Source organism: Bos taurus, chromosome 21 (genome assembly GCF_002263795.3).
Source record: "Bos taurus isolate L1 Dominette 01449 registration number 42190680 breed Hereford chromosome 21, ARS-UCD2.0, whole genome shotgun sequence".
Taxonomy (NCBI): domain Eukaryota; kingdom Metazoa; phylum Chordata; class Mammalia; order Artiodactyla; family Bovidae; genus Bos; species Bos taurus.
In genome coordinates, this window is record NC_037348.1 from 33,231,538 (window position 1) to 33,255,913 (window position 24,376).

General features: G+C 52.5%; 2 protein-coding genes across 2 annotated transcripts; one reads left to right on the forward strand and one right to left on the reverse strand.

The window, feature by feature from the left end:
• Positions 1-1,877: 1,877 nt before the first annotated feature.
• Positions 1,878-10,389, reverse strand: SNX33 (sorting nexin 33). Its single transcript, NM_001205702.1, has 2 exons — positions 8,928-10,389; positions 1,878-2,409 (listed from the first exon to the last, which is right to left on the reverse strand). Exons 1-2 carry the CDS (start codon positions 10,387-10,389, stop codon positions 2,156-2,158), a joined length of 1,716 nt encoding a protein of 571 aa, NP_001192631.1. The 3' UTR covers positions 1,878-2,155.
• Positions 10,390-22,882: 12,493 nt separating this feature from the next.
• IMP3 (IMP U3 small nucleolar ribonucleoprotein 3) lies at positions 22,883-23,960 on the forward strand. The gene is given in 1 exon segment (NM_001079588.2): positions 22,883-23,960. A coding segment is annotated over 1 exon segment (555 nt). The 5' UTR covers positions 22,883-22,916; the 3' UTR covers positions 23,472-23,960.
• Positions 23,961-24,376: the final 416 nt, after the last annotated feature.

The window sequence follows — 24,376 nt, forward strand, 5'->3', positions numbered from 1 at the left end:
CCCCATAGTCAGAGAGCTCACTGCAGAAGGCTGCCTAGAGGTTGAAGTGAGAAGAGGTTAAGGGTGGGAAGGGCCTCAGATGGGCTGGAAAATGAAAGGAGGACAGGGAGGAGAGAGGGGAAAATTCCACAGAAAGTCCCAAATCTGACCTAATTTTGACCCAGGGCCAGGGGCCCATTCCAGAAGTTCCTCTGAGGACGCTCTGCCCCAATCAGGGAGCCTCTGCTGCCTCTACCCGCTGTACCTGCCGCCCCTTATTCTATCTCACTGCCGTGAGCTCCCGCAGCCCCCAGCCCAGCCAAAGCCTCCCCTGATGCCCGGACCCCAGCCTCCCTTCCTCCGCCCAGTCTCCACTGCCCCCAAGAGAACCTTGACCCTCCAGCCCTCCTCTTTCCTGTGTGCAGATTCCTGTCCATCCTGCCTAGGATACATCCAAGGGCACAGCTTGGGGGTCCACCTCAGTTTCCAACCAGGAAGCCACTGCAGGTCTGGGCACCCTGGACTGGACGGCCCAGGGAAGGACACAGGGTCTGAGTCCCACCCCCTCCCCTGGACTGGGCTTTCCTGGGGACAAGGCTGGGATATGCCCTCCTGGAGATGAACCCCCTGTCTAGACTGTCCCTTCCTCATGTGACCCTCAGTCCTGGATCACAGAGCAGCAGGGCCAAAGCCCTGGCAGGACTCCACCCGTTTGAGAAAAGAGGAGAGTGAGGTCTCGAAAGGGTGTGCATTGAGCTGGGGTCCATGGCCACCCAGAGGCCCCCAGCTAGCCCCGACCACCAGCACTGCCCTCCCCCCACCAACTTTTGAGGTTCTGGAGTGAATGCTGTGCCCATCACGACCTCAGAATCTGGTCCAGCTGCTCCCAGGGACAACTAGGGCTCCACCCTTCCCTCCACCCTCATCCCCTGCCCCGGGATCCAAATAAGGAGTCATACTTTTGTTATCTTAATTGGAAAAGGTTTATCAAGAAAACAAGAAAGAATGAAGATTGAAGCAGCAGCAGCCAGAAATAGCCATGACCTCCTGGGAAGGCCAGCAGTGGCATCTGTCAGTTTCTGACCATACCCCGACCTGGGGGTGTGGGAAGAGCCCCCTTGAGGATGTAAACATTAGTGGGAGACAGCACAATCCCACCAGGACCTGGATGGCATCACAGTGAGCCTGGTGATGGGCAGGTGGGTCCGGGATCCCTGGGGCGACGGGTAAGCTGGCCCCTGGGAGCCGGAGGTCCAAGCCTGCCAGGAGTGTGAGAGCGATGGCTGGTGAACTCAAATACCCAGTAACCTGCGGGTGTCCCCTCCAGGCAGGTACCACCAAAATCCTGGGGTCTGTGGCTTGTCTCAGCACCTTGAGCCCAGGGCAAAGATGCTGCATGGTCCCCTAGCCAGGGGGTGAGGGGGCTCAGCTGGTGAAGGGGGAGTCGGGAGGGAGTTGGCCTGCAGCCCCTCCTGTGGGGTCGGGGGGAGCGGGGCAGGGCCAGGGCCATGGGAGCCAGGCAGATCCCCACCCTCTGTCACACAAGGGGACACACCAAGGGGGCACCAAACTTGCTGGGGAAAGACAAAGGAGAGGAGAAGAGGTGTTTCTTTCTCTGAATGCCTTCCCCCTTCACTGTCCCCACTTACTGTCTGGCAGTTCCTTGTCATCTTTCAAGACACACTGCTCACATGTCACCTGCTCCATGGAGTTATCCCTGACCGGCAGAACGAGTGGTCCCTTCCGCGAGCTTCCAGAAGCCCATTCCTTACCATCGATCATTCTGTATTGCCCCCGCCTGTTTCTGCGTCTGACCCCCACCTCAACTGGGTACAAGAGCAGGCGTGTCACAGCCCTGGATGCCCAGTGTCTGACTGCAGCAGGCCCTGCGTGTCTACTGAACGAATGAGGGGGAAGTGGCCAGGTGGGCATGTGCTATAGGCTCCGGGGAAGCTAAGACCCTGGCCTGGCCTCAAGTGACTGACCAGCAGCCCAGGCCTGGGCCTGGAGGGCTCCTGGCCCCGTTCCCATCCCTGCTGTGCCCCCAGCTCTAAGGGGTGGGGGACTTTCCCAGGGATATTCATGACTCCTCCAAAGGCCACCCCCAACTCCCCGCCCTCCAGGCACTGCTGGTGTGGGAAGGCCCTGGGGGCGGGGCGAGGGCCTGGGCCAGCGGTCAGAGGCTGTCATACATGCGCAGCGTCTTCTCCAGCTGCTGGCCGACCCGCTGGTAGAACAGGATCTGCTGGCGCAGGTAGTTCTGCATCATGTGCTTGAAGTCGAGCTCGCGGCGCTGGTGGAAGTGGTTCATCTCGGCCTGCAGGGCAAAGCCCACCACGCGGCAGCGCCGGCGAATGCCATCAGCCTCCTCCTGCGCCATGCGGCCCTCGTCACTCATGCGCTGGCTCTCCTTCACCTTGGCGAAGGCGCCTGGCACAGGCAGAGCGGAGGTCAAGGGCGGTTAGGGCTCCGGTCTCTCCCATTCGCTCCCTAACCCCGCCCTGAGACCCTTCGAGGGCAGACAGTACCGTCATCGGCTCAACTCAGTCCTCCCTCCTGGACTCCAGACCCACGGTCCAGCCACTTGATGTCTCCACAGGGATGTTCCCCGAACCCTCACCTTCAGCATGTCCTAAGCCAGATGTACCATCTTCCCTCCAAACATGAGGCACTGCCAGCAGCGTACACCTGACTGGTCACAGCCCTGTTAGCTGTACTGACTTCTACGACCAGGCTGTCCCCATCCACCACAGGCCTCATCAGCCCTCATGCTGGTTCCCCATTCAGCTCAGATATCACCTCTCCAGGAAGCCTTCTGGGCAGTCCCACTGCATCAGGTGCCTCGCCTGCTCCCAGGTGTCCTGGGCTTCCCTCTACCACAGCTCTTACCTCTCTGTGGTTTTTCTGACTGCGTCCCTCCAGGTATGAGCTCAATGTCTCTAGCACCTAGAACAAAGCCTAGCCCACGCAGATTCTGACATGTGTCTGCTAAACAGATTCAATCTCACTGGACTGCTGCAACAGGCCCCCCACGGGTCTCCCCACTTCAGTCCCAACCTCTGAGAGGTTCTCCATAGCACCTGAAGAGCAGCCAAGCTGGCACCCATAGCTCCAGGTCTCCCCTGGCTTCCTTCTGGCCTGCAGAGCAAGGTCCCCCGTTCTCCTGGCCTGGGAGGCCCTCTGGGAGTTGACCCCTGCACCTGTTCTGCACTGACCCCATATTCATCAAACGCACCCTTTCTCTCTCTGCCTCCCAGATCCTTATGCATAATTCAAGGCTCTGATCAGGTGCCACTCCCACAGGGAGCATCCTTCTCCCTGCCACCATCACACTGCTGATTCTAAAACAGAGACCACCTGGAGTTTTCCTTTGTGTGCGTCTCTCATATAGGCTCTGCTCCCTCCTCACCCCAGTCCCCAGGCGACTAGAGCAGGCCATTGTCATAACCAGGTGACAGACGGGGAACCAGGGGATGAACCTGCAGAAGGGACCCAATTTGGAAGAACCTGAGTGAATCAACAAGCAATTGGTGAAAGGATTTCAGTTCTGAATTAACGGGCACTTGACTGATTCTGCGCTGAAGCCAGTGGGCAGTTGCTGAGCCGGGGAGGCAGTCTGCCTGTGCCTGGCAGGCACTCCTCGCAGGGCTGTAGGGAATCCACAGTGTGAAGAAGAGTGTGGAGGTGGGCAGGCTTGGTACAGAGGACAGCATGCTCCCGGAGTGCTTCAAAAGCACCCACCGCTCATGAGTAACAGGCTTGTTTTTAATGCTTCTCACCTCTTCCTTAAGGGGGAGCCTCTCAGGGACCTTTGAAACATAATCTGTTTACTCTCAAGTTGTTGGCTGCATTCAGGACGCATTTACTGAACATTTACTATGTGCTGGAAATAACCCTGCCTTTAGAAGGAGCAGTACCCACGGAAGACGGCAAGTGTGTGCTAATCGGCAAATAGTGGCATTTCGGGCAAGCCAACTCACATTTGCAACACTTCCAGGACTGCCAACACAGCACCCAAAAGAACTCCGCAGTGCCCAGCTCCCAGCCCGCTCAGCCCTTTCAGCACCTTCCTTGAACCACCTCTTCTTGCCTCTTGTTCCATCCTTATTGATTCATTCAGATTCTTCCAAATTGTGTCCCTTCCCTAGGTTGATCGCCCAGACCTGGGCAGAAGGAGAGGGACTGACCATGGGACCAAGACGAAACCCCCCTGAGAGGCTTCAGAACTAGAGCAGCCTTAGAGGACAGCTGTCCAGCCCCTACCCCCAGGGCCACCTTCACCTCCACCACCACGCCAGTACTCTTCAGAGGAAACTCAGGCCCTGGTGGGAAAGGACTTGTCCAGGGGCTCCCAGCCTCCTTCCTGCCCACAAAGTGTGGGATATCTGGCCCTGAGGGAGCCCTGCAGAGCGGGGAGTGGACACCACTTCTACTGCAGGGGGCCCAGGCCAAGTCCTCCAGGCACATACGTGAGGCGTCCAGACAATGGACTCAGGAATTTGAGAAGGTCCCAAGAGGTAGAAAGAACCAGAAGAAGAAAGGTAGAAAATAGCTGGACAAAGAAACTAGAGTTAGGCTTCAGCAAAGGAAACATATCAGCCTGGATTCCACCTTCCTGAGAAAGTCTGGGTGCAGTGGGGATGGACCTGCATTTAAGAAGCTATTTAAGGCCTTAAATAGCCCATGGCCTTGGGCTTCCCTGGTGGCTCAAATGGTAAAGAATCCACCTGCAATGCAGGAGACCTAGGTTCGATCCCTGGGTTAGGAAGATCCCCTGGAGAAGGGAATGGTTACCCACTCCAGTATTCTTGCCTGGAGAATCCCATGGACAGAGGAGTCTGGTGGGTTACAAAGTCCATGGGGTCACAAAGTGTCAGACCTGACTGAGCGAGTAAGCACAAGCCCATGGCCTTAGAGGAAGGAAATCGAGGCCCAGATATAGGAATGAATCTATTGCAATTGCTAGGTATCCACAGACAGGCAGGGAGCCAGGGATGGGGGGCGAAGGCTCTGGGGGCCAGAGGAGGCCCCACCCTGCTCTCTGTCACCCTCCACCCTGTGACTCAGATGTGGGACTGGTACCAGCTAACACTAACGCACCCCAGAGACAAACCGGGAGTCAGGGCTTGGGCCAGTCCCCCCTCACCCCACCACATTCCACCTAGGACTCACCATGAGAGCTGAGGACCCCGGGCACCTCCTGCCATGGCAGTTGTCCTATAGACCGGATCCCAGGAACAGGGACGGGAAGGTTGGAGTTTCAGATCCCCAGGGTCTCAGGCATATTCCCTAAACTCCCCCTGAATCCACCTTGTCCCTACCCTAGGTTGAGGGCAGGAGGTCTGGGTCCTAGTCCACTGTGTCACCTCCAACAAGGACTGCAGGTCTCCCCACTGTAAACAGGACAGGCTGGACTACATACGATGCTGCTGACAGCTGCTCAGGGCAGTATAGCACTTTAGAGTTTCCACATCAGTAAAATGGGATCATGATGGTCCTCGCCCTCTAATTAGAGCAGAGGTTTAATTGAACTAATATGTTTAAAGTACTTGGGATGGAGCTCCAGGAGCTCCAGGATAAGAGCTCCAGAAGCTATGTGCAGCTAGGTGCAAACTGCTTTTCAGTCACAGCCAAGACCCAGCTGGTGGTGGCTCAGGGCCATATGATTCTCTGTTCCTGGGAGCCTAGGAGGGGAGGCAGAAGGAGAGCTTGTGATGGCCCAGAGCACAGAGGCTAGACCCACCTATTCCCCCAGGGTAGAACTTGGTCCTGCAAGGGCCACTTTGCCTTGGCCAACCTGTGAGCACTGTGACCCCTCCATGCATGCTGTGTGGTCCAGGGCCTGCCTTCTGGAGGGCCTCCGTCCATCCTCCACAGAGGATGCCAGCTGAGTTGGTGCGAGAGCACCAACTCCCTCCCTGGTCCTTCCCCTCTGGCTCGTCTACCCCAGGCATCCACCCCTTAGGGAGCCCCCTCTCCCATCTGTCTGGCACAGTGGCTACAACCTGGCTGTGGAGTTAGAGACACTGGGGCTCCAATCCTGCTCTGATGATCAGCCCACCTCACTGCCCCTCATCGGAGAATGGGGGGACCCACACTGACCTCCGTGGTTTGTGACGAGTCTTAGGACAGAGTCCTGCCCTGGCTGGCTCTCAGGCAGGGGCCCTGGACAGCCACTGTTTCCCCTTGCTGTCCCAGATTAACTATTATCAAGGCTCTCTTTTCCCCCCAAAAGACTGCCTTGGTTTGAATGATTAATCACATGGTTACCCTTCTCCCTTTAGGAGAAACCCCTGGACTGAGCTCCAGGGACTGGGCTGGTGGGCAGACAAGGCTGGTAGGCTTCACCTCTGCACCAAATGGGTTCCATGGCCCATTTTCCTAAGCTTTCTCAGGGGAGGAAATTCAATCAGGGTCACCTCAAAGACAACATTTGTCCAAATTCTGGTCTCCTAAACCCTACCAGGCCTCCTGTCTCCTTCCTTCCAAAGCCTCTCCCACATGCACGCCATGCTTTAGAAAGTGTATGAACAGGCTGACAGCATCCTGGGCACCCAGGGCCCAACTTTCCTGCTCCTCCCTCTGTGAAAGGTCTCTATCCACAGGGCCACCATGGGACTTCTTCTCCCCATAGCAGGCTGTGGCTCCCCAAAGCCTGCCCAACTCTGTCTCAGCCAGAGTCCAGCCCCGCTCCCTAACCACTGTAGTACCTGCCCCATACAGGGCTGGGAGTGGTGGTACAGAGCCTAGAAAGTGGAATAGTAAGCCCCAAAGCCCTTGGCCAAATGGGGAGGGGTCCTCTGGGTAAGGGAAGGTGGATGTGGCATCTGTCTGAAGTTGAATACATCACCCCCAGAGGACCACTGACCCCTCAGCGTAGCCTCCAGTGGAAACTCAGAAGTGGCCCTCTCAGCTCTGTGCCCCTGATCCAGGGCCAGAAAGGCCAGACTGCCTTTATCCCTCCTGCTCTAATGGGAGCCTGGGAGCCCTGAGTCCAGGGTTGCCTTCCTGCCCCTAGCTCTGCCCTGGGTGGAGGGTCCCCAGCCACACATGTGGCAGCTATTTCATCACTGCCCCTGCTCACCTTTCTCCTGCTGCCCACACAGGAACACGCCATCCGAGGAGCTGGTTGAACCAGCTTTCCCAGGCCCTAGTGCAGCAGAGCGTGGCTCTACTTAAGGCGACACTTGCCCCAGTGGGCCAGCCGGCCCCAGCCACCACCCCTGCCCTGTCCCTGCCCAGAACTCAGAGCCGAAACTAAGGCATCGTTCTGTCCTCGACCAGACCCTCCCCAGGACTCTCTTCCCCACCCCACCCCCCTGAAGGCCTGAGAGCTCACAGTGTCCACTCTGTGTTACAGACTGAGGAACTAATGCCCAGAGAGAGGAAGGCACTGCCCAGGGGCACACAGCAAATTGGGGGCAGAGCCAGGACCAGAACTCAGGTCATGTCTCCTGAAGCTGAAAGAAGGGAAGGAGGAAGAGAGGAATGTGGAGAAGGAAAAAAAGAACAGAGAGGAGAAGGAGGAAGAAGAGACAGTAAGGGGAGAAAAGAGTCTGGAAGCTGGAGAAGTTCTAGAAGTTAACTTCCTAAAGATGGTTGGATGGCATCACTGACTCAATGGACATGAGTCTGAGCAAATTCCGGTAGATAGAGCAGGACAGGCAAGCCCGGGCGTGCTGTAGTCCATGGGGTTGCAAAGAATCAGACACGACTTAGTGACTGAACAACAACAACAAAAGGAAAACAAGGCTGGTTTACGAGCAGTGACCAGGGTAGGGCGGTGATGTTTGCTGTCCCCCAGGCTCAGTGCAGAGCCGGCTTCCTGGCCCCGCCCAGAGGAAAACTCTCCACCAAGCCAGGCCTGACCTCAGGGCTTAGGGGCCTGGGAGCCAGCCCCACGCCCTGCAGACGTTCTTCCTGAGTTACCAAGCAGCCCTGGGGAGGACCACACCTCCCTCCTGCCCTGCCTGTAGTCCACAAGACTCAGCCACCTGCCGGTCAGCTCCTGACTCAGTGCTCAGGCAAGAAGAGAAGCCAGGCTCAGGAAGGGGGAATCGGATGGACCATGTAGGCAGTGCCCTGGACCCCCGGTTTCTCCTTCAGCCCAGTCCGGGTGCCCCTCGGTGACCCGGCTATGAGTCACTTCCCTGGCAGTTCCTTGATAGCCCCACAGTAACAGGGACCCATCCTGTCCCTCCCCTAGGGAGGATACCGTGAGAACTGAACACACAGCTGAGTTTGGGAGGTGGCCAAAATGCATGTGTCCTTGGGGAGGTGCAAAAGGAAGGGACAGTCCCAGCTAGGCCATGGACTCCTTGTGCAGCCATCCTTGTGTGGACACAGCTTCTTCATCTGCAAAATGGGGAGAGCCAACTCTCCTGAACACAGATAGGGAGGAAGCTCACAGATAGGATGTGCAGCCATGAGAACAGTCTCTGAAGTTGCAAAGGCAGGGAGGTGAGCTGCTGACAAGCGTTATGCTCTGATAGGTACGCTCTGTGCTCTCGTTATCTGGGTCTGTGTCCATGTCCCCACAAGCCTGTGGGCTCCTCAAGGGCAAGGCCTGGGCCCTGGTCAGCTCTGTGTTCCCAGAACCCAGCCTAATAACTTGGAGGACTCGATGTATAATGGGTAAATGAGTAAATGAGACAGAAACAGAGAAAATGAATGAATGAATGAGTGAGTGAGTGAGTGAATGAATGAACAGACAAGAAGGTAAACAGTGAACTCCATGAGGACAGGGACCAGCCCTGCCCATATATATCCCTGTACCTAGAATAGCACCTGTCATCTGCTAGGTGCTCAACACCCTTGCTGAATGAACGGATGAGACAGAGACCGAAAGACTAGCTGAGCCGCTCTGCTCCATCTAGGCCATCCTCATAGCCCCTGTGCCCTGCAGAGCGCAGACGCTGTCAGAGTCTCCAGCCCACACTGGCTCTTACCTTTCTGCAGGTGAATGATGTCGGGGAAGTTGGAGAGCAGTCCCTGGTAGAGAGACAGTGTGTCGAGCATCCGGAAGAGGTCATTCTTGGGCTGCTCAGCGAACATTTCACCAACCATTTCATAGGTTCGGCCCGTGTGAGAGATGGCGCTGTTGAGGGCCTCGGAGCTGAAGGGGGGGTCCATCTGGAAGGCATGGCTGATGGCCTGGAAGGCATTGCCCAGCTTCTGGAATTCCTTGCGGAAGCCCCCCACATGCTTGCGCACCAGCTCTGAGGCCACCGTGCTGAGCTGCAGGACGCTGTCGTCCATCTTCTTGCTGAAGGCTTTGAAGGTGTCCACGCGGTCCTCCACGTCCTGCAGGTCCTGGTGCTCTGTGGGGATCTGGAAGGTGAGCAGGAAGCTGGCGCCCACCATCTCATCCTTCTCAGCCCGGCGTTTGCCCATCTTCCACTGCTTGTCATCCAGGCAGCTGAGGAAATGCTGGAAACCCTCATACTGGGACAGCACAGGGTGGCTGGTCATGTGGTCCATCCAGAGGATGAGCCGCCGCTTCCGCTTCTCAATAAAGTCCTCCTCAAAGCGACCTGTGGCCTGCTTCTCTGGGAGGTGGGGCACCGAAATGACAGTGAATTTGTGCAGCAGGCGGTTGTAGAGCCAGTCGAAGTGTTTGTAGCGCCGGTAGACAGGTGAGCTGGCGTGGGTGGGTGTGAGCTTGTAGGAGATGTAGCTTTTGATGCCCTTGAATTTGGTCTGTTTGGTTGGGTCCTCCACGGAGCACGAAAACGGATGGGGGTTGGCCTTCCACTGGGGGCCGTGAGGGCCCATTTCAATGGAGTATGTCTCAGCGATTTTGGCCATCATGGGCACGTCACCCAGGATGAAGGCCTCCACGCCAGAGCGCACGAAGCACGAGAAGCGGTTGAGGTTGCGCCCCACCACGCTGCCTCTCTTGGCAGATGCCAGGCTGTCCTGCCGCTCCAGGGGTGGCTTGGGCCGGAAGGCCATGTGTTGGCTGGGGTAGGCACCAGGGTAGGAGAGGTTGAGTGGAGGGTGCCCATTGGTGCCCAGCCCACCGGCCCGTGGCTCCTCCACCACCGTGCATCCATCATCCCAGTCATCCCAGTCATCGTCATCGTCCTCCTCGAAACTACCCTGGTTTGACAGAAAGCCACTGCCGCCGCCACTCCTGGAAGTGTTGGAGCTGTCATATAAGCTCACCTGGGTGCCCAGAGAGCCTGCGGGGCTGCTGGAGTAGTTGGCATGGTTGGAGCCGGTGTCAGAACGGAGGATCTCCACGTAAGAGGCAGGGAAGAGCCCAGTCTCCCCACGGCTGTTCTGGCCCTGCAGCCAGCCATCCAGCGAGGTCTCACTGAAGATGACCAGGTCCTCGTCCTGCCAGATGCTGATCTCCTCCTTGTTCTCGCTGCGGAAGTCATAAAGGGCTCGCCCTTTGAGTGCCATGTCTGGGCCAGTGGTAGAGACGATGAGGAGAGTCCCACCCAGAACTGAGGACACTTGTTAGGGTGTCCGAGGATGCACGAGCAACAGCCCTCAGTCTCTCAGCCCTTACTGTGGGGTCTGAGCACCCACAGAAGGTATCCAGCCTCCCTCTCTTCAAAGCAATGTCCACGGCCCAGAATTGGCCCTACCAGGTCTGCCCGCACTCGCCTGTGAGCCGGGCCGGCTCATGTCCCTGGTCTTCCTCCCTTCCTTCCGCAGCCCCTGCAGGGGAGAGTCTCTCCTCCCACTCCTAGAAGAAAAGTCAAATGACTCGGAGAAAACCAGCCCTGAGCAGGCAAGAATTCGACACTCTCCGCTGGAACAATGTTCTAAAATAGAAGAGAATCACTCGGAAACCACCGTCCCAGAAACTCCGGCAGCTCTGGCTCCCAGTTCCTTCTGGCTCCTCCAGCCTGGGCCTCGGGAGGTTCTCACATTCCTCTGCAGATCTCCTTCCTCCTTCCTCCTCCTCTTCCTGGACCACTGGGTTTTTAAAAATCCAGAAAATCCAAGAGGGGCAAGGAGAAAAGCGGCAGCCTCCTGAATCGAATCCAGGGGTGGATGTGTCCGGCTTCACAACAAGCCAGGCCGGGAAAACAAGGACTAAGGCTTACACAACAGGCCGGCCAACTCTGCGACCCGGCGGCCCGGCCCGGCCCCCAGCCCCCAGCCGGCTCGGGTGCCCTCTCCCCGCCCCCAAGCGGCCAGCCCCAACCCGGGGGAAAGGAGGGGACGCGACGAGGCGCTCGGGCGACTCTTGGCCACTAACTGAGTGGCCTCTTTTGTTTGTCTAATTCCTCAGCAGTTTCTGAGCCTGAAGATGACCCTGATCCGAGTCCAAGGACCCTCGTCCAAAGGTAATCCTTTGGTAACCCGCCCCGGCTCGCCGGACGTAGACCCCGCACCCCTCGCGTGCACGCACACACTCAACAGGAGTTTGGAGAGTGAGCTCGGAGAGCTGACCGTGCGGCCGGCGGTCAGTCCCGCCGCCTGTCCGTCCGTCCTCCGCTCTGCCCTGCGGGATCCCGCCGGTGGGCGGCGGGCTGCGCCCCGAGCCCGCGTTCTTCTCTAGCGTTCGCGGCTCCTCGGCGCCGCCAGCGAGAAGCCAGATCCAAAACAACAGAAAAAAAGGCGATTCCGGGAGGTGGCGTCCCGAGGAAGGAGGGAATAGCCGGCGGGTGAAGGGGAGGGGGGGTTGAGGGGTGGGGAGAGGGAGGGAGAAGGAAAAGCAGGCTGGGGAATTGGGCAAACTCCGCGGCACTTCCTTGCGTTCTGGCTGGCCAGGGACGGCCCGGCTCCGCCCTCCCGCGGGCCTGGGACGCAGCAGCCTGGCTCCCGCCTACTCCTCTCTTTTCTGTTGTGGCGGGCGCCTTCACTCACTCGCGGGGAGATCGGGATGCGAGAGCAAGGAGACGATCGATCGCGGACGAGAGGCAGCCTCCGGGGCCAGACCCTAGGGCATCCGCACCCCCGCAGCCTGTCCGAGCTCTCAGAGAGACACCTCTCGCCCCGAGGGGCTCAAGCGCCGCGCGGGGGAGCTCTCCAGCCGCCGCCTAGCCTCCCGGGCTCCGTCACCCTCTTGCCTTTTCCGTGACGCAAGTGAGGAAAACTCTGAGTGTTTGCCACGTGCGGGGCTACAAGGAGAGCGCCAGAGCCGGGACCCGGGAGGTGGAGGAAGGGTGCGCGGAAACCCGCAGACCCCCGCTCCCGCTTCCCCGCCCCGCCACCGCCCCGGCGGAACGCCGCCGTGGCGCCGCCTGGGGATTGTTTTCTGGAGGGGGCCCCAGAGCCAGCGATGCCCTCACGGAAAAAGCTTTTCTAGTACCCTATACGGACAGGGCCAGGAGAATCCCTGTCCTGGGCGACTCCCTTCAGGGAGAAAGACAAGACTGTACATCTGTAGTGACGGGGAACAAGAGTAGGCACGATCAGGTTCCGCCGTGCTTTGTGCGGCGGCTGGCGGAGACCGGTGTCTTGTCTGCTAGCCCCACGGAGACTAGAGGAATGGTCGGGCTGGGGCTCTGGGAAGAGGTAAAGGGTACTTGACCCTGGTCATTGATTCTGCCAGACATTGTGCTGGGCACTGGGGATCAGGGTACCAGAAGGTAGTGGGGGTGCCTGCCCTGGAGAGTTTACAATCTCCCCTCTTGTCTTATAAGAAGAGCTGGCACATTGAAAGAGCCCCTGATGCTGGGAAAGATTGAGCGCAGGAGGAGAAGAGGGTGACAGAGGATGAGACGGTTGGATGACATCACCGACTAAATGAACATGAGTTTGAGCAAACTCCAGGAGATAGTGAAGGACAGGGAAGCCTGGCATTCTGCAGTTCATGGTGTACCAAAGAGTTGGACACGCCTGAGCGACCTAACAACTCTTGTCCTCTGTTCATTCATTCTGTCTTTGTCTCATTCATTTGATCATGCACTCAAGGAAACATTAACTGAGTATTCTGTACCAGGCCTCCTGGGCTACAAAGACGAACAAGGCATTGTTTTCACCTACCAGAAGTTCAGACGGATCAGGAAAATAAAGCGACGTTCCCTGCCCAGTGTGGTCAGTGCCATGAAATGTGACTGGAAGGGCACCTATCCTAACCTGGGTTGAACAAGGATCAAGGAACACTTCCTGGAGGAGGAGTGTCAACTACAAATTGGCACTTGCCATCTACCTATCTAACTATAAGGATTAAAGCATGTGCTGCTACAGCACTGGCCTTCAACACCCCTGAAGGAGTTCAGGGTGGAAAGCAGAAATGAGGCACTCTGTGCTCAGGGAAAAACTGGCAGGACAGGTCTTCAGATAGATATTCTCGGGAGCTGATTTTATGAGCCCAATTCTTGTGTCTCCTCATATTAAGAAAAGCACTAAAACTAAAATCCTTAATGCTGATGAAAAGAAGCTTCACAAGACTAGCAGAAACCTACAAAAAATATTTGCTTGATTACAATGTACTCCCCCTTTACCAAAATCACATATATACTGTCCTCCCCCCAGCCCCTACCTCTGTGGAACAGTTTCTCAGAGCTATCTGAGGTGCTGTCTCCCAGGCTACAATCTGCATTTTGCCCCAGATAAAACTTAACTTGCAACTCTCATGTTGTCCAATTTTTTTAAGTAGACAGGAGGTACCTAAGATGAACAAAGGCTTCAGCCCCTACTCCCCTTCCTGGCTATGCCCTGAGCCTTGTCTAGATAGCCTCCTCTATCTAGAACCTCCTTCCCCCCTCATGCTCATACTCCCCACTTATAGATTGACTGGCACAAGGTGGTGCTGTAAAGGTGGGTACCTTGGGCTGTTGTTTTATTTTGTTTTTTCCTTTTGGCGGCTTAGCATGCAGGATCTTAGTTCCCCAACAGAAATAGAACCTATGCCCCCTGCACTAGAAGCACAGAGCCCTAACCCCTAAACTGCCAGGGAATTCCCCACCTTGAGTTGTTTTGAAGGGTGTAATTTGCAGGCTTCTGGCTCCAAAAGCCAATTTAACTGGTTCAGTGAGTTGATCCAATGCCCCACACAGAGCTGGCATTTGACCAGAATAAAGGTTTATGTGCAAACCCCAAAAGCCCAGGTATTACTTTGCAAAGAGAAATTGAACTGTCCAGGCACACCTGAATTTATGCATCAATAGATCAAGGCAATTTGAGCTGCTCCCTGGGAAGCCCAGTTACCAGAAGTTGAGTCCAGTGAAACTGAATGCCCCAGGATGGGAAGAACCAATGGTTCTCTCAGCCAAGAAACCTTGAGGTCTGGTCCCCTCAACCATAGGTGCAGCCTTGATTCTAAGGACTCAGTTCAGCCTAGGATGGCCAGGACCAGAGCCTGAATATGTTTCCCACAGCTGCTTTCAGGACACCCCTTTTCTGTGATCTTTCTTCTGTTTGCAGAACCTCTCTCCAAACTTGTTAAGAAGCAGCTACTCCCTTAGTGTTTGTTGAGTGCTGCTGCTGCTACTGCTAAGTCACTTCAGTCGTGTCCGACTCTGCGTGACCCCATAGATGGCAGCCTACCAGGCTCCTCCGTCCCTGAGATTCTCCAGGCAAGAACACTGGAGTGGGTTGCCATTTCCTTCTCCAATGCATGAAAGTGAAAAGTGAAAGTGAAGTCGCTCAGTAGTGTCCGACTCTTTGCGACACCATGGACTGCAGCCTACCAGGCTCCTCCGTCCATGGGATTCTCCAGGCAAGAGTACTGGAGTGGGTTGCCATTCTCCTGTTGAGTGCTAGACTGTTGTAAACATTTTACCTTTATTTCAATTTAGTTCAGTCGCTCAGTCGTGTCCGACTATTTGCGACCCCGTGAATCGCAGCACGCCAGGCCTCCCTGTCCATCACCAACTCCCAGACTTTACTCAAACTCATGTCCATCAAGTCGGTGATGCCATCCAGCCATCTCATCCTCCATTGTCCCCTTCTCCTCCTGCCCCCAATCCCTCCCACCATCAGAGTCTTTTCCAATGAGTCAACTCTTCACATGAGGTGGCCAAAGTATTGGAGTTTCAGCTTTAGCATCAGTGCTTCCAAGGAACACCCAGGACTGATCTCCTTTAGAATGGACTGGTTGGATCTCCTTGCAGTCCAAGGGACTCTCAAGAGTCTCCTCCAGCACCACAGCTCAAAAGCATCAATTCTTCGGCACTCAGCTTTCTTCACAGTCCAACTCTCACATCCATACATGACCACTGGAAAAACCATAGCCCTAACTAGATGGACCTTTGTTGGCAAAGAAATGTCTCTGCTTTTGAATATGCTATCTAGGTTGGTCATAACTTTCCTTCCAAAGAGTAAGCGTCTTTTAATTTCATGACTGCAGTCACCATCTGCAGTGATTTTGGAGCCCCAAAATATAAAGTCTGACACTATTTCCACTGTTTCCCCATCTATTTCCCATGAAGTGATGGGACCAGACGCCATGATCTTCGTTTTCTGAATGTTGAGTTTTAAGCCAACTTTTTCACTCTCCTCTTTCACTTTCATCAAGAGGCTTTTTAGTTCCTCTTCACTTTCTGCCATAAGGGTGGTGTCATCTGCATATCTGGGGTTATTGATATTTCTCCCAGCAACCTTGATTCCAGCTTGTGCTTCTTCCAGCCCAGCGTTTCTCATGATGTACTCTGCATATAAGTTAAATAAACAGGGTGACAATATACAGCCTTGACGTACTCCTTTTCCTATTTGGAACTAGTCTGTTGTTCCATGTCCAGTTCTAACTGTTGCTCCTGACAATCGATGGGATTTCTACTCACCCGACTAGTTGTTGTTCAGTTACTCAGTTGTGTCCAGCTCTTTGTGACCCCATGGACTGCAGCATGCCAGGCTTCCCTGTCCTTCACTGTCTCCCAGCATTTGCTCAAACTCATGTCCATTAAGTTGATGATGCCACCCAACCATCTCGTCCTCTGTCACTCCCTTCTTCTCCTGCCCTCAATCTTTCCCAGCATCAGGGTCTTTTCCAATGAGTTGGCTCTTTGCATCAGGTGGCCAAGGCATTGGACCTTCGGTATCAGTCCTTCCAGTGAATATTCAGGGTTAATTTCCTGTAGGATTGACTGGTTTCATCTCCTCGCGGTCCAAGGGACTCTCAAGAATCTTCTCCAACACCATAGTTTGAAAGTATCTTCGGCGCTCGGCCTAACCCCTAGTCCAACCCCACCCCTCAGAGGGACCCCCAGCCACCACCTTGATGGTCTTTAGTTGGTTCCCAAATACTTCCGTCACATATTGCTAATTTATTTATTTTGGTTGTGCTAGGTCTTTGTTGCTGCACGCAGGCTTTCTCTAGTTGCAGCTAGTGGGGCTACTCTCTAGTGGCGGTGCGCAAGCTTCTAGAGCGGTTGCAATGGCTTCTGTTGTGGAGCACCGGCTCCAGAGCACAGGCTTAATAGTTGTGGCACACGGGCTTAGTTGCTCCATGGCATATGGGATCTTCCCAGATTAGGGGTCAAACCTGTAACTCCTGCATTGCCAGGTGGATTCTTTACCACTGAGCCACCAGGGAAGCCCAAGTCACATATGTATACACATTCACACCTTGGATTTACTTCCATATCTGTTGAGGGAGGAGGTGGTTTCTGTCTCACAGTGGCCACCCTATTTTCAGGTTCTTGAGGAAAACTCACTCTTAAGCTTCACAGAGATTTCCAGAACCTATATCTTCTATTCCCAACTCTCTTCAAACCTGTGGGTAACAGGACCCACAGTTACTACTCTCAGGCAACTGCACTAACCTTTGCGGTTTCCCCACACCCTGCCCATTCCTTTGGGAAATTTTTTATTAAATTCTCCTCATGTAATTCTAATTGGAGTGTGTTCTCTCTTTCCTGCTGGGACCCTGACTCAGACACAGGAAACAGCATCCATCCCCATCCCAGCTTTCCTCCTTTAGAAAAGGAATCGGCAAGGGAGAACTATGGCCAGTGGCTTCCAGGCTGATTCTGCTGGTGGCTAGCATGGTAGACACACTGGACTATTACTACAGAAATGCATTCAAGAGATGATGAAGGCCTGCGGTAATGGTCTGGGGAGAAGTAAATTTGGGATTTTATGGGGGTAGAAGAGACTGGAATGACAACCAACAAGATGTCGATATTGAGGGAAGAGTCAATCCACACCTTTAAAAAATAGATTCTTGACTCCACTTCCCCCGCCACAACTACTCCCCCCCACACCCCACCTCTGCTTTTTTTCTTTTGGCTGCATCAGGTCTTACTTGTGGCATGCAGGATCTTTGTTATGGCATGTTATGGGCTCCAGAGCACAAGGGCTCTGAAGTTGCTGCTTGCAGCCTTAGTTGCCCTGAGCACGTAAGATCTTAGTTCCCTGACCAGGGATTGAATTCATGCCCCCTGCATTGCAAGGCAGATTCGTAACTACTGGACCATCTAGCAAGTCCCTTTATCTGCTCACCTTTGCAGCAAATTCCTCAAAATAGCCATCTCTAACAGGTGCTTCCAACATTTTTCCTCCCTTTCTCTTCTTAAACCCCTCTAGCCATTCTTTCAATCTCACACTCCACTGAAACTCTTATCAGTCATCAATGACCTAATGGTTATTCTCAGCCCTTCTCTTGTACTTAGGCTCTCTGTAGCATTTGACCAGGTTGATCACTCCTTCCCCCTGGATACACTTTCTTCATTTGCACTGGCCAGCCACACTCTCCTGGTTTCCCTTCTACTACACTGGTTCATCCGCTTCTCTCCAATAATTCTGTTTTGTTTTGTTTTTCCGGGGGGGGGGGCAGGGAATAATTTTTATTTTACTTCTTTTTTACAAATACATCGAAGAAGCGTGCAATGCTGCCAGCACTGGATGCAATCCTGGGCCACACTCTGCACACTCCTTTTCAACTCGTCCTATAACAGCAGAACCTTTCATCTTGCTTTTACTGTTTACTATGGGCTCTGTTGCTCAATCGTGTCAGACTATTTGTGACCACGTGAACTGTAGCCCACCAAGTTCCTCTGTCCGTGCACAGACAGAATACTGGAGTGGATTGCCATTTCCTCCTCCAGGGATTGTTTACACTGACCCCTGCATTATCTTCAGAATAAAGAAACACAGCATCTTTTCTCAGTATGAGTTTCATTGTCAAATTACCATCACTGGATGTATGTTCTTTCTCAGCTCTGATTTGCCTTTCTTGATTGTGGCCATCACCATGTCGCCCACACCAGCAGCAGGAAGTCTATTCAGTCATTCGTTGATTGCCTTCACAGAGATGATATACAGATTTTTGGCTCCCGTGTTGTCAGCACAGTTGATCATGGCTCCAGCTGTAAGACCCAAGGAAATCCAGAATTTCACACCTTGCTTCGACATCTTGAATGCCAGAAATGGACAAAGTCAATAATTCTTGACACCAGAGTGCCTACTAGTAGCGTGGTCCTCTTGTCTTTTTCTATTTTCACTTCTTCAAACACCATCTTTCTGCCAATAATATCCAAAATTTTAAATCTTCAGCCCAGGCCTTTCTCTGGGCTGATACCAAACTGAGGGAACTCTCTGGTGGTCCAGTGGTTAAGACTTGATGTTTCCACTGCAGGGGGCATAAGTTCTATCCCTGGTTGGGGAACTAAGATCCTGCATGCCTCAAGGTTTGGCAAAAAAGAAAAATAAAAAATAAAACCCCAGACTTACCAGACTTACAAGTCGCTCTCCTTGCCATCTCTCTTTGCATGTCTAGTAGACATCTCCAACCCAACATGTCCAAAGCTGAATTTCTAATCTTGCCACCCAAATCTGTTCTATTTGGCAATCTCCCCCATCTCAGGTAATGAGTACTTTCTGCCACTTGCTTAGGTCCAAAACTGGAGCCATTCTTTGACCTTTCTCCTTATTCTGGAACTCCTCTCTCATTGGCATCTCACAACTGCTTTCCTGGTCCCAGCTACCACCCTTCTCACTTGCATCACCACAACTTCCTAATTGCCTCAATGTTTCCACCTCTGCCTCCTGACAGTCTGTTCTCAACACAGCAGTCAGAGTGGTTCTTTTAAAACATAAGTTAGATGTCAGTTCTCAGTTCAAAACCGTCCAGTGTCCTCATCTCACTCAACCTAAAAACCAAAGACCTTAAGAGAGCCTTTGGAGCCTCTGTTATCTGAGCCCCCTTTCCTCACCTACTAGCCCACTCTGCTCCAGCCAAGATGGCTTTGTTATTCCTCTTCTGAGATGCCAGGCACATTTCTATCTTAAGGCATTTGCACTCACTGCTTCCTCTTCTTGAAATGCTCTTCCTCTAGATAGCCACATGGCTAACCCACCATGAAATATTACCTTCTCAGTAAGACCTACCTTCACATGCCCTGTTTAAAATTACAGCCCATCCTCACCCCAAGCTCTCCTATATCCTGCTCAATTTTGTTTCATGACACTTATCATCTGCTAACAAATATAATTTACTTATTTATTATGTGTATTGTCTGGGGAGAAGGGAGTTAACCAAGAGTCCTCCCCCACACACTGAACAAAGGCTGAAGATGGAAGGAGTGAGGCTGGGGGAATATGAAGGGTGAGGACGAAGTGCAAACTGTGAAAATATATTTGCACACCATAGATAACTAGCTAAGGATTACTATCCAGAATATACAAAGAACACTTTCAAATAAAGTAGAAAAAAAAAAAAGTAAATAATCTGTATGTTTCCTATTGCAGCTACAACAAATTACCACAAACTCAGTGGCTTTAAACAACACAGATTTATTCTTTCATGGTGTTCAAGACCAGAAAACCAAAGTGGATCTCACTGGGTTCAAATCAAAGTGTCAGCAAGGGCCATGTTCCTCCTGAAGGCTCTAGGTAAAACATCAATTTCTTTGCCTTTTCCAGCTTCTAGAGGTTGCCCACATTCCTCTGCTCCTGGCTCCCAATCATCCTCAAAGTCAGAAATCACACCTCAGACTTGTGCATGCATCATCATATCTCCCTGACTCTTCTGCCTCCCTCTTTCACTTCTAAGGACACTTGTGATTAATGAGACTGACTCAGTTAATCCAGGACCATGTCATTACCTCAAGATCCTTAATTTAATCACATCTGCAAAATCCCTTTTCTCCTATAAGGTAACATTCACAGGCTCTGGGTGGACATCTTGGGAGGGGGGGTCACTATGCTACCTACTCCACAAACCAATAGAAAAATACACAAAGAGGCATTCCACAGAGGAAGAAACATATATGAAACCTTTATTCATCAGGAAATGTAAATTAAAATCACAGTAAAATGCCATCACACACTCATCAGATTCACAAATATTTAAAAAGTCTACCAACCAAGCACTGTCAAGAATGAGGAGCAAAGGGAACTCTCATATAGTGACAAAGGAATATAAATTGGTACAGCCCCTTTGGAAAACAATTTGACAATAGCTAGTAAAGCTGAGCATGCACTTTACATGTTCACGGATCCTTTACAACTCAGTAATTCAACTTCAAGATGTATACTAGAAGTTACTGCATAGGTGCAACAGGAAACCTACAGGAATGTAGTACTGCTAATAGTCACTCCAAAAAAAGAAAAATCCAACAGGAGATGGATTAATAAATTGGATAGAACCAAACAATGGTTTTTCTAGTAGTCATATATGGATGTGAGAGATGGACCATAAAGAAGGCTGAGTGCTGAAGAATTGATGCTTTCAAACTGTGACGTTGGAGAAGACTCTTGAGAGTCCTTTGGACTGCAAGGAGATCAAACCAGTCAACTCTAAAGGAAATCAACCCTGAATATTAACTGGAAGGACTGATGCTGAAGCTGAAGCTCCAATACTTTGGCGACCTTATTCGAAGAGCCAACTCATTGGGAAAGACACTGATGCTAGGAAAGATTGAAGGCAGGAGGATAAGGGAACAATAGGGTATGAGATGATTGGACGGCATTATCAACTCAATGGACATGAGTTTAAGCAAACTCAAGGAGATAGTGAAGGACAGGGAAGCCTGGCGTCCATGGGGTCGCAAAGAGTTGGACACAACTGAGCAATGAACAACAACAAAACAATGGAATATAATGCAGCAGTTTTTTAAAAAGCAACTGCAGCTATATATAAAAAAATTCCATATGTGATATCATCTAAGCAACACTTCTCAAATATCATGCATGCAAATTACCTGGGGATCTGGTTAAATGCAGATTCTGTTTCTGTAAATCCGGAATGGGGTCTGAAATTCTGCATTTTCAACAGCTCTCTGCTGATCCATGGGCTATGCTTCAAGTAAGAAAATTCTCAGTATACTTCAGTTCAGTTCAGTTCAGTCGCTCAGTCGTGTCCAACTCTTTGCGACCCCATGAATCGCAGCACGCCAGGCCTCCCTGTCCATCACAAACTCCCGGAGTTCACTCAGACTCACGTCCACCGAGTCAGTGATGCCATCCAGCCATCTCATCCTCTGTCGTCCCCTTCTCCTCCTGCCGCCAATCCCTCCCAGTATCAGAGTCTTTTCCAATGAATCAACTCTTTGCATGAGGTGGCCAAAGTATTGGAGTTTCAGCATCATTCCCTCCAAAGAAATCCCAGGGCTGATCTCCTTCAGAATGGACTGGTTGGATCTCCTTCCAGTCCAAGGGACTCTCACGAGTCTTCTCCAACACCACAGTTCAAAAGCATCAATTCTTCGGCGCTCAGCCTTCTTCACAGTCCAACTCTCACATCCATACATGACCACAGGAAAAACCATAGCCTTGACTAGACGGACCTTCGTTGGCAAAGTAATGTCTCTGCTTTTGAATATGCTATCTAAGTTGGTCATAACTTTTCCAAGGAGTAAGCGTCTTTTAATTTCATGGCTGCAGTCACCATCTGCAGTATACTTAGGGATGCATAAAATGATAAAACTATTTTTCTTTTTAAACAAAAGACAAAGATAAACACTAAATTCAGGAGAGCAGATATCTTTACCTCTGACTGGGAGAGTGGTTAAATAGGTCCTGGTGATGCTTTCTTAAACTGGCTGTTGGGTCCACAAGTATTCTTTGTATCTCACATATGTTACATATAGTATCGCCCATATCAAATATTGTATCTTTAAAAAACAATGAAAAGCATACAAAAATAAAATTATAGGCAAAGAAGCTAGGTGGCGTCAAAGTCTTGGGTAAATAAAGAAGTTAGTCCTGTTAGCGCTACACTAAACTAAAACAGACATAATTTGCAGAAAAAGTGTTGTGTGTTCACTAAATACTCCAGAAATCCAACCTGTCAGGCTAATTCTTTTCAGCCCGGATTAAAGAGTCAGGATTTGTACTATCCAAGCTTTTCAAATTTACTGGATTTTATGAATCACGTGGCATTCTTGTTAACAATACAGATTTTCAAGTGACTCCTGCGTAGATCCTGATTCTGGGCATGCAGGAAGTAGCCTGGGAATCAGTACTGAATAGGTTCAGTGGCTTCAAGCACCAATTGGTAGGCTGAAAAACCTCCGCCCGCCTCGTAATGGACTTGCGGTTAGTCGGCTGTGGGGATACCCGATCAGCCCCTGTCGGCTCAGAGAAGCCCCCACAAGGTGGGAGGACAGCCCCCCACCCCGCCCCGCCGCCCCTGCCAAGGTCAGTTAGCACATTAAATCCATATTAGCGCGGCGGTCACCCCTCTTTCCCGGAACTATCCCCTTTAGCTCTTCTGTTAGAGGCTCTCCAGAGAGGCCCTAAATGACAGAAACCTAAACGAGAGGAAATAATTACGGCACTAGGTAATTAATTCTCGGCAACTTAAAACCGCGCAGACTCGCCTAGGAGGCCGCCCCTCCCATCCCCGGCCTCTCCAGGCGTTTCTTCCCTCCGCCTCCCTCAGAGAACGCGGAGAAGAAACGCGAGATACGATCACGGGGCGTGGCCTCATCCTAACCAATGGAAATGGGAGGCCTGGCCCTGAGTCTTCCTTTCATTGGCGCAGGATCCCCAAGGCGGCCGGGTCTAGCCGTACTGAGGCGGAAGTCGCGCGGCAGCTGGAATGCGCGCTGAGCCTCCGGTCTGGCAGCGTTTGAGCCGCCATCATGGTGCGGAAGCTTAAGTTTCACGAGCAGAAGCTGCTCAAGCAGGTGGACTTCTTGAATTGGGAGGTCACAGATCACAACCTGCATGAGCTACGCGTGTTGCGGCGTTATCGGCTGCAGCGGCGCGAGGACTATACGCGCTACAACCAGCTGAGCCGTGCTGTGCGCGAGCTGGCCCGGCGCCTGCGCGATCTGCCTGAGCGCGACCCGTTTCGCGTGCGCTCCTCGGCCGCGCTGCTGGATAAGCTGTATGCTCTCGGCCTAGTGCCCACGCGGGGATCGCTGGAGCTCTGCGATTTCGTCACGGCCTCGTCCTTTTGCCGCCGCCGGCTGCCCACCGTGCTGCTTAAGCTGCGCATGGCGCAGCACCTCCAGGCCGCTGTGGCATTCGTGGAGCAGGGCCACGTGCGCGTGGGCCCCGACGTGGTCACCGACCCCGCCTTCCTTGTCACGCGAAGCATGGAGGACTTTGTCACCTGGGTTGACTCGTCCAAGATCAAGCGGCACGTGCTGGAGTACAATGAGGAGCGTGACGACTTCGATTTGGATGCCTAGCGGATCTCCCCTCGCCAGGACTGCATATATCAGCCAGTCGTGGGTTCTTAAGAACTTGCCTCCTCAGCTACAGGCCACGCACGGAGCCAAAGGGTACGCCCTTTTTCCACGAAATTTGCTTAGCCTTCGGACAATTGGTAATTCAGTGACTGCCATAAGAAACAATGGGAAGCGGTTTGGGTGCTGCACTGGGGAATTGTTATGTTCTTGTATCTGAAACAGTGGTGTGAATACAAGGATTTGGGATGGGGGAGGACCTACCCCCGCCTCCAGCTTTCCTTTCATTTCCTTGTGACAGGACAGTGTGGTTTAATTTATTTAACTGGAATCCTTGCTCTTGTTCGTGATTAAACTGTGTACAGATGTCATAGAGGTTGGTCTCAAGTTTTCATAAAATAGATGTGATTTTAGTGTTCAGAGTTCTTTCTCTTGTTTAAAGGAATGCTTTCCTAATGCCAATAAATGGCCTAACTGCTTTTTAGGTGCAAATTTTTGTCTGGGTTTGTCACACAGAGTCGCATCTATAGGTCTCCTTGAATTCAGGAACCCACAGAATAGTGATGGCAGCTAGCTGCCTGTGGGTGAGACCTGCCCTGAGTTCCACGTGTGGAGGTTGCAGAATGTTGTACAGGGCTGAGCAGATTTGTCAGTTTACTGATCCCTTCCTCAGAATGAGTGTTTTGGCAGAACTCTTCCCCACAGGACTTCCTTCCTGTTGCTATTCCAGCCTCAGGAAATACCATATTAGAGGGCTGAAGTGTTTGCTTGCCTAAGGAAATAATCACCCTGTAGCTTGTCTATCTAGCGGTTAGAAGTAGCCCAGGAGGGTCTTGGAAAAATCTTAGGAGTGGAGACCTCAGCAGGCTCCAGGGCTGCCTGCCCAAAGCAGCAGCTGCACAGCTCCT